Here is a 10,487-nt window from a genome sequence, read left to right on the forward strand (position 1 = left end):
AACGCATATGGGAACCACAAAATACAAAGGCAGCCTAAGATAACAAAAAGAGAGTTTCTTGCACTTCAAAACTGAAAAAAGAACACCTATCATCAATAAAAGGAGCTTGGAGATTGTTCTAGCCCACATGCTAATTATATATTCACTCTTACAGTTCCAATCATCCTTCCTACTAGATAATTATGTTGTCCTCAACACCCTCCTTTTCACCCAGATAAGGTATTTTGTTCCAATCCTGAGCTGTTCATTATTTTCACTGCAACATTCCCCTGCCTTTCCAAGGCTGCAATTAAGTCCTGCATTGAATCGTACCATCTAAGACTGATTGTTAAGACTGCCTTGGTTCCCTCGCTCTTCGCTGTTTCAAAGGACACCCTTGTACTATTAGACAACTAGTTCTGTTCCCATGTCTTGTAAGAAGTTTGCATCCTAGTTCAAGGATGTCAATATACCATGAATCACCAGCCAACACTGCGTTCAAGGCCCACAAAGGCAACACAGGTAAGTACTTAACCATTTACTCTACAACTGTCTTGAGGGACCCAGGCTGAGGTTAAGACTTTTCAGAACATCAGTGTTTGTTTCCAGGGTCCATAAAACCTTACAGGATTTGACTACCCTGAACAAACAACAGTAGTGCACAAAGTCTTGTATACATCCTAAAGGGTTCACCAACAGATCCTACTTAGCTAAACTGGTAGAAGTATACATCCCATCTTGCAGATATACCTTAAACCAGTTACTCTTTCACCACCCAGAATAACAGAAAACCTCAAGTGCATGAAACTTGAAATTTTACTGGAGTGAAGGTACAGAACTGAGAAAATGTCATCCTAACCAGTAAGTATGACAGAAGTGTAGGTACCAGGCCTACATATTTTCTATTCCATTTTAAGGCAGTATTCTCCACACCGAGACCTATTCAAAGCTTGACTGACCAAGGTCCTGAGTAGCCTGACCTAATGTTGAAGTTAACCTTGCTTGAGCAGGTCTTGTGTAATATGACCTCCTGAGGTCCCAAATCAAAGTATCCTGTAATTCAAAATGGAAAACAGATCCTAGATAAATGCTAAGCACCTGTGTAATGCTCAGCAAAGGTAGCACTGAATTTTGCAAATCTTAATGCGATGTATATCCAAAGTTCACTATTAACCAGTGCAAGCTCACTTTTCAGAGACTCTGTAGCCTTCATTAGTAGTCACTGCTTTGTATTTCACATTCCCTTTGGTCCGCTCTAACTCGTCACGCCAGTCCTCTAGAGTATCAAACATCACCGTTTGGTTTCTTCCATCTGTCAAATATCAATAGTGTTAACTTCACAGACTATGAGGAATTCCAAGATGAAAACATTCCTAAATCAAGTGGATAGTTTTCATTAAGGTAGGCAAGCAAAACCTCTTATGCACAGAAAGCCTTGAGTCAAAGATAAAGTGCCTTTGTACAACACGCTGCTTCTGTCTGGTCAAATACTGCTTTAATTAGTAACTTCGGGAATAGTTTCTCTTACAGATCCTAATCAGTTCTTATGGAACTTCCATAGGGTTGAAGCTGTCCTTGCATCCAACCGAAACCATAGGATGCTGTGCAGCAAATACTACTGTATACTACCGCAGCTGACTGGCATCTAATAATATAGACTTAAATGCAGAAGTAACAATCATACCAAAAACCTTTCTGCAATTCAGATATTGCATTTCATTTAAAGTTCATTCTTTCATCATGGATAGGAGCTTTGCACTGAATAGAACATTTCAGGCACTTGATGAAAGCAGAACACTGATTACAGCAATTCAGCCTTAATCATTTCAACTAAGAACTTTTCCTGTATTTCTATTTAGCCATCTCAGCAAGTTACAACAGCAGGTTGATTTAACCTCAGATTCTGTATAACAGCCATATAATTTATGGAGCAAAGCCAATAGTTTTAGACACACATCATAATTAAGTATCCTGCAACATCAGCTAACAGTGAGATACCAAAAAGAGCTAGAATTTCCTCAGAAGATACAATGGTAAGTTATAGAATCATAGAATGGTTAGGGTTGGAAGGGACCTTAAAGACCATCCAGTTCCAACCCCCCTGCCATGGGCAGGGACACCTTCCACTAGACCAGGTTGCTCCAAGCCTCATCCAGCCTGGCCTTGAACACTTCCAGGGATGGGGCATCCACAACATCTCTGGGCAACCTGTGCCAGTGCCTCACCGCCCCCTCTATGAAGAATTTCTTCCTGATATCTAATCTAAACCTCCCTGATTTCAATTTATACCCATTACCCCTTGTCCTATCACTACAGGCTCTTGTAAAAAGTCGCCTCCCAGTACCCTTGTAGGCCCCCTTCAGATACTGGAAAGCTGCAATGAGGTCTCCTTGGAGAAAGTTGAAACCCTCCACTGTAAGAAGATAAGGTAGTGAAATATTTACAGCTGGAAACAGAACATTAATAATGAGCTCTAAGGGACAAGTTAAGATTTTAAAAGTATCAGACCAGAAGAAGCATAAACCCCAATTTGTAAAGTCTTAGTTTGTCCTGCAACAAATTCATGAAGAATGAGACCTAAGCATTTATTACTGAAGACAGTTATTAAAATATGAAAGAATTCTGGTACAACACTTCAAAGTTTCTACAAAGACTAGGCTTCTCCCATATTTGCTTAGTCTCTACCTGGAAAAGCTTAGTCTTTCCGATGTCTGCAGTTCAAACTGCACCCCAGTTATAGATGAAGCCTGCAGAAACTACCTGAGCCAGCAACGTGCCCTTGCCGCAAAGGCAGCCAGCGTATTCTCAGGCTGTATTAGGAAAGCTATTGCCTACAGACTGGGTGAGGTGACTGTTGATCTCAGATCAGGATTGGAGAGGCCACGCCTGGAGTGCTGTGTCCAGTGCTGGGCTCCTCAGCACAGGACAGGCACAGGTCTGCTGGAACAAGTCCAGTTAAGGTCATTAAAGGGCTTCAAGCACCTGATATGAGGAGAGACAGACCCTGGAGAAGAGAAGGCTTGTCAGGGACAGAGAGGTGCAAGAAATCTTGGCAGTGTGTATAAACACCCGACTGGGGGTGGAAGCAGGGGAGGGAAGTAAAGAAGACTGATTTAGACTCAGTGGTATCCAGTGACACAACAAAAGGCAGTGTACATAAGCTGAACTACAGCAGATCCCATTTAAACATGACAATACACCTTTTTACTATCAGGATGGTCAAATAATGAAACAGGCAGTCCAGAGATGTTGTGGAATCTCAGTCCTTGGAGACATTCAAAACACCAACTGGCCATGACCCTGGGAAGCTTGCTGTAGTTAATCCTTCTCTAAACACGGGGCGATGGATAGGAACACAAATAAACGATCTCTAGAGGTTTCTCCTAACCTCAATGATTCTGTAATTGCATGACATATTTCAATAAGTGTCTGATTAACCTTGGGTACATCAAAACTTCGCTCTGTAAAAGGAACAGGTGTTCCCAGTGAAATAAGAATCCTAATTCAAGTCAGGCTCCTAATTCAAAACAGTGCTGTTACTTCAGTTAAAGTCTGAACTATGAAATGCTAGGAAGTGCACTGACAACTTTATCCCAAATTTTGCAGCTTACTATATTATATTATTCAGCCAAGTTTGATCAAGTGGGAAGATTATGCAATGACAACTATAAGAGGAAGTCAGATGTCTGCTGGAATCTTACTATGCAAACCTATGCTTTTTTAGAGTTGCCTGGGAGAAGCAGATAGCTTGCAAATAAGAGCAAAAAGGGAAATACTTTGTCAGATGCCACTGAAAATATAATAATTTAAGAATTAAGAGAAGGAAGTTTGGTTCACTGCAATTGTACAGAAAACACATTGATAAAATAAGCAAAATATTTTCTAGATGAGAGCACTCTAGCCAGAAGCACATGAAAAACATTTGCACAAATTTATCACAGTTTTCAACTCAGTGACGCTGCTCTTGCTTGGAAAGTTTCTGTGCAACTACACAGAGACAGAAAACAGCAGTAGAAAATTTTAGAGATTTTTTTTTTTTTTAGCAGCAAGTCTAACAATGCATAACAAGAGAAAAAAACTAATATTCTGAGGCTACCCGACAGCAGGGCAGTCATAAACGGAGCACAAACTCAGCTACTAAGTGTGCCAGACTGATTATGGAACTAACAGTATGCAACATATACAACTCAAAAATAGAAAAAACATTTACCTGTGTTGTTTGGGGCAGCTGATGCATAAGAGAACAGAAACAAGCGTTTAAGCAGCTTAGGAGTCTGGCTATGATGAACTATACCACTGACGATCTAGGAAAGGACCAAAAATTAACACCCAAACACAGACTGTCAGTGTAAAAAACTTAGGTGTTTTTACCCCATCTTCCAGGTTTTAAACAAAATTGTTCAATGGGTTCTACCCCCAACAGCTGAAGACTGACTTTTAGAAAGCCACCTCCATCGTCTGCAAGAGACCATGCCTACTTGGCTTAATGAAAAGTATTACATCCATTCAACTTCCAGAATTACTCATTAATTTAAATAAAGGTAGCAGACTCCTAGTTCAGAGTTCAGATTAACCTGTCAAAAGAACCAAAGTTATCAGGAAAATAACTGATTTCATATGAAAAAGGCTGAAGTCCAAAACGTATTAAAATCGGGTCAAACAACAGCTTTACAAGTTTGCCTGAGCAGAAGCTGATCTTGTGTAGTACTCTCAAGCCCCAGTTTTCTTCAAGGAGCCAGTGCATCTGATCTTTTTAACTGCACTACATAATGATGTTTGATGACTAAGGTTAACTAGAAATCAAAGCCTTACTTTCTCAGCTGGGAAAGATCAGAAAAGTTTAAGGGATCTCTCAGGGTAAATTTCATCCTTCTCTCACCTCCACAACTTAACACCCAACACCACGCTTAAAGAAAAACAAATTAAGTTACCATACTTACTCTTTTCACTTCCTCTTCTTTTGTGTATCTCAGGCAAAAATTAAATACCCTAAGGTCTTTACAGTAGATAATTAGCTTCTCTGGGTATTTTCTCAGTTGTCCAGTTAGAAGTTTCTTTTTCTCATCATAAACTGCAAAATTAAAAAAGTCTAAGCAAAAATCAAAAATAACTTTGCCATCAGGTGATAAATCTATCTCAGTTTGATTTTTCTGAATTCTCAAGAAACTAATTCAAGCCCAAGCCTGAGCAAGTCAAAACAAGGATCCTACAACAGAATGGCTAGCTCTTGTGCTAATACAGTATCGTTTTTTTTAAACCACTCAAAGGGAGAAACCGAACTACAGCAAGCCAGCTGCTCAGTGATTATTTCTGTTCACATTCTGACTGCACAGTAAGTTCAAAGTTTTGAGATGCATAATTAAGCAGTTTTGCCTGAGGGAAAGTCCCCAACAACCAAGATCGTTCTAAGCTCTGAAGTTACTTTTTTTTTTTCCTAACCACCATAAAACCCCCACCTCAAGAGTGTTTTGTTCACTTCCGTTTGAGGATGTACCACTTCACAACTTCAAGTGCTGCCAGCTAAGCCCCTGTATGTGGAACTAAATAGTGTTTTATAACCAGAATCCACTAGTCTCCCCGTAGTCCAGTCCTTCATGAATCCACACTGCCATTCATCAATACTCTGAATACCCTAACTAGTCCAAAGTCAGGGTTCTCAATAAAGCCTTCCCCACTACAAATTAGCAGCCCCATTCTCATTTACTTTTCTTAGCAATACAGGCATGCTTGTAAGCCCTGCAAAACACTCAATTTACTTAGAAACTGAGGTTTTAATTTACATCTCCTCTGATATTTTGAGGACATCACGAATCTCATAAACCAAAGTTCCCTTAGACAAGCAAAAGGTATTGCTTGGGAATTTGGTACCTGTACTCTGCAGTGCTACTGCTTAATATGAAGATGTTCACTTCACTTAATCGAAATAGCTGATACACTGGAAGATCCTTGTACACCAATCTTCAGAGACTTTTCAGTCTACACTCTGCTTTGAATCATGACATTTTGAAGGAATTGTTTTGTCTGTCCCAGCAAGATAATTAATCAAAATGTAGCTTTGACAAGCTTGAAGGATAAGACTAGATTCTGACAGATTTCTGTCATTTCATCATTAAATATAACAGCTGTTATTTCCAGACTACCTATACCTAGTTTTCAAAGTGACAACTGGATCGGTTTTCTAAAAAAGGTGACAAAGAGCACCAGCACTGCAAGACACATAGAAGCGTGAGGCATGTTAAACGATAAGGAGAAAGCTGACCTACCTCCATAGATTTGATCTACGCATTGTAGCGTTATGTCGTTTTCTCCCACAATCTTATTCTTAAACTGTGGCTCCTGGAACATGAAAAAAAAAAAGAAATTCTTAGAAATCTCACACTGCTAAGCAGGTGCACCTACTCACAAGACTGTATTCAGACCTTTTTCAATACCAGCATTACTACTTATAAGCTGTGTAAGACAGAACACTGAAGAACAATTAGTAAAATACAGACAGATGCAGGCTACACAGGCATTATTTATAAACTGCAGATCCAGTTTTAAGTCTCAACTATCCCTGAAATGTAAATAGAGTTTTTACTTTTCAAATAGCTTCAAAGCATGCACTTCTACTGAGAGTCACTTTTCAAACTAGAATCATTGCAGTAAACAGGAAATACAGTAACTTGATGTAATCCAAGCCCTTTTATGACAAGTTTCCTTGCTATGGGAACCTGGCAGGAAATAGAAACTCTCTTAAAAGAACAACTATCCCAAGAACATTCCAACATAACAGCCAGATTTATCACTGGGTAAACTGAAGACACATAACCCAATTCTCTTATCTACTGTTTTGCCAAACTTGAAGTGACTTGGGGCTCCATTCACACTTATCATTCCATGACTTCAGAGTTAAAAATTGTCTTTGAGTGATCCCACAATTAAACACTTGTGTTAAATATTATTAGCAGAAGACTGATGTACAATAGTTGAGGTACATCAGCAGATTACATTCTACATGAAGACAGCTGTGAACAGTTAACCTCATTCAGGTTATTTCCAGGTCTGCACTACTCTGAATCAGTGGCTAATACTGAGCTTTTGTTAAGAGAAATATAGTCGACTTGGCAAGTTATAAACCCAAGACTGAAAGTTAGTGATGGAACAGAAATTACCATGGTCACTACCAACTTCAGCATGAACCTCATGTGATCTGTGAAAAGGGACCTGCAGCTTTGACCAGTTAATTCCAGAAGGTCCAGAACTCCATATTTAGCAGCAGAATCCTTAGTTAAATGTTAAAGCTCCCTGAAATTTTACCCCAAGAAGATTCCGACTACAATCAATGTGTCTCAAATCATATTCTCATTATTCTTCACTGTCAAGACTGCCTTGCACTCGAGAGCCATATACTAAGCTCTCCATTTTTACCACCTAAATGGACCAGACTCTTCCAGATGCTTAGGCACATTAAAAAAAAAAAAAGGTGTGGCATTTCTCCTTTGACAGCTCAATTTGAGCACCTACACCAAAAGATTTGTTGATTTAGTTGATAATTCTTTTTTTTTAACTTAAGCTTCACAAAATTACCAGTTCACAAGGTATAGTGAAAAACTATGTCTAATGTAAGAGTCTGCACACAGGCTTGTGCTGATTTTTAACCAAACAAAGCTTGAGGAAGGATCTACATAGACCAAGCAGGTGAAGTCTAATTGAAATTAGTCTGCAGCCATTAAAACTTTTCATAAAATCTATGTTCATTCTGTACCCTTGTATAAAGGAAAGATAAGATTATTTAGTCAGAGACACTATATGTCTTCAGAGCCTGTTTGGTCATAATCAGAAGACTTGTATTCCTACATTATCATCTGAAGCAGAATCATCGTCAAGGAAAGCAATCTTGAAGTTTGTGCATACAAGTTTCCCACAGGTGCCACGGTTTGACCCATCTTCTTGTATATACTTGTACACTGTGTTTGCCTCGCAAAGCAGCAGTTCACCTGTACAGAAGAAACACCGACTTGCAACATAACTGTCATTTATAATTGCATTATTTCAACTGTTACCTTAAACTCAGCATTGACTTCCTGACCACCACTCAAAACAGTATGTCTGAAGATGTTTCATCACTGTTACACAAAGAGGCTAAGAGGCAGCTCCTGGAATCAGCTGATTCCACTGAGAACTTTCCAGGTTATTAACATTACTCAAGACTGCAGTTCCGTAACCAGAGGCACCTGTACCATGGCCTACTCTTAAGTGGTAGGAGAACACCACATAGAGATGCAAAGAGCAACCACATGAGTGTGTACTCAGAAAGAAAAACCAAAGTGCACTGAAGAGTAGTTCATAAACACGCTGAAAACTGTTCCAATTTTCCTTATTGCTAAACAGGGAAAACTGAAGTATAAACAGTTCTCCACATGCCACTTACTTGAAGATACTGTGTTCAGTAAAAATTGAAATTCTTACAGGTTTTTTTTCCAACAACCATGCAGATACAGCTATTTAAAACATTTCAACCTGTGTAGGTGGTTACACCAAAACTTCCTTACTGCTTGAGACACTGATGTCATATGAGTGTTTGCTACAGACATGGGAATATTTAAATACTGTTTACATTATAATACAATATACAGCAGTTACCTGGTAATAGGCGAGGATTTACTTCCTTTTCTATGGGTTCTTTTATGTGTATTTCCTAAAGAGAGAAAGAATAATTATTACTTTGCAAAGATCACACCTTCAACACATGCTATAAATAACAGCAGGCTCCCTTATAAAATCCTCACATTCTAGCAAACAGGCAAATTAAAATTAAGGAAAAACCTTCCTAAGTTGAGGAGAATAAGTTGCAACATACTCCTTCCACTAAAGATCAGTAGTCTGCCAGCTAAATGATAAAGTCAGTGGCTTGACACCCACTGTGCCAGTTACATGCAGTTGTGAACACAAAAAAGGAAATGCATTATTGGTGTGACAAAATACAGCATTACCAATACTTAAGTTCTCTCAAGACATGTAAATGGATACATATAAACTTAGTATTACAGCACCATTTCCCAGAGTTCATTCATAAGCTTTTCCACATATGACTTAATATTTGTCTCTAATGTACCCTTTCAGTTTTTCAAGCTTCATCCTTCACTATCAGCTTCTGATTCTCACACATAATATTGCAATCGAAGTACAAAACTTAAAACTGTACTTCCAAGATTATAGGAAAAAGGATTTCAGAATCTCAGTGCCAAGAGGTAAAACCAGTCACGGGATATCCCTTAGTTTGGACCCAAATTGCACATAACAAACCTATTAAATTCTCAGTATGACTTACTCTAGCCTTGAGGCACTGACAGCTGGGCTAAAATCTCCAGCCAAAACACTATTAAACTAGAGTACATGCTACCCCCTTCCTGCTCAGCCAGTTGAGACCTTCTTCTCCGAGTCCAAATCACTTCACAAGCACTAGAATCTTTCTGGAAAACGATTAGTTAACTGGAACCACCCCCGGGGCCACAGCAGTAAGCGGCTAATTTTAGTTTGTCACCAGCATCCAGAGTCAGATACTGCAAATCAAGGTGAGCAATCAAAAGGCGATGTAAGCAATAACAGTTTTGTTGGATTAAATACAGAGAAACAAAAGCCCCTGACAGCATAAAAATACACACCACTCCCCACCCCCCTTTGCCATTCATATAAACACTTGCACTCAACACTCAGAAGACCCAAAACAAAACCTGCAGGCTGCACAGAAAACTAAAACCAGCAGGAAACAGGTTGAAAAGAGACAAAGGTTGTAAAATGAAAGTGTCAGTGGTGTGAAGAAAGAGATCTAACTACAGCTGGCAGCTAGTGCAGAAAACAAAACAGAAGTCAAAGGCAGAGAATTACAAGTCTTGATGTTGTACAAGTAAATTTCAATCAAAGGTCACGCTTGTCAGCTAGGTAGGTTAGGATGCAAACATGGCTCAAGCTGAAACACCCCTGTATTCAGAGAATACCTACATACGCTTTCAATCAATGTTGTCTCTTCACCACTGGTAGCTCTAAGCTAAACTCTGGGTTTACTAGCGCCTTTGTACCTACACCTTGTACTGTCACTATTCGTGTGCAGCTAAATGTGACACTGCTTGCTCACAAGCTATATGCCAACAATCACTGCCACAGAACAGTAAAGCAGTGTACTAACGAGGTGTGTTCCCAGTAACTTTCACTTTGGGACATACCATAAAGCATGTAATAACCACTGCTTGAATGTTCATACTTATTGCTAGTGTTGGCTCATATACCTGAGCAATAAAAAAAAAAATAGTATTTGACCCCAGATAAGTTCTTTGAGCTTACATCCATTCGTTAAAATGCAGTGAAGCTTTTGTAACAGGTGAGACAGCAGCAAATAGTTTTGAACAAGTGGTTTGGGTTTTTGTTACAAGTTAAATTGGTTACCTTCTGAAAGGAATTAGAATTTTAATTAAATAGCATCACTGGAGAATAGAGACCTCTGTCAAACATAGGGGTCAGCTTGTAAA

The 10,487-nt window shown here is 39.1% G+C and overlaps 1 protein-coding gene across 1 annotated transcript in view; it reads right to left on the reverse strand.

The window, feature by feature from the left end:
- Positions 1 to 10,247, reverse strand: part of MTMR12 (myotubularin related protein 12) — a gene marked incomplete at its 5' end in the record, with an annotated part of 24,710 nt that extends 14,463 nt beyond the window's left edge. The window contains 8 exons of the mRNA XM_010152250.1: positions 4 to 34; positions 1,168 to 1,291; positions 4,190 to 4,283; positions 4,920 to 5,050; positions 6,243 to 6,315; positions 7,819 to 7,958; positions 8,605 to 8,659; positions 10,185 to 10,247. Of these exons, the coding sequence (XP_010150552.1) occupies positions 4 to 34; positions 1,168 to 1,291; positions 4,190 to 4,283; positions 4,920 to 5,050; positions 6,243 to 6,315; positions 7,819 to 7,958; positions 8,605 to 8,659; positions 10,185 to 10,247 (711 nt within the window). The remainder of the gene's footprint in view (positions 1 to 3; positions 35 to 1,167; positions 1,292 to 4,189; positions 4,284 to 4,919; positions 5,051 to 6,242; positions 6,316 to 7,818; positions 7,959 to 8,604; positions 8,660 to 10,184) is intronic.
- Between the last annotated feature and the right edge of the window lie 240 nt (positions 10,248 to 10,487).

Source organism: Eurypyga helias, unplaced genomic scaffold (genome assembly GCF_000690775.1).
Source record: "Eurypyga helias isolate BGI_N326 unplaced genomic scaffold, ASM69077v1 scaffold13185, whole genome shotgun sequence".
In the NCBI taxonomy this organism is placed as follows: Eukaryota; Metazoa; Chordata; class Aves; order Eurypygiformes; family Eurypygidae; genus Eurypyga; species Eurypyga helias.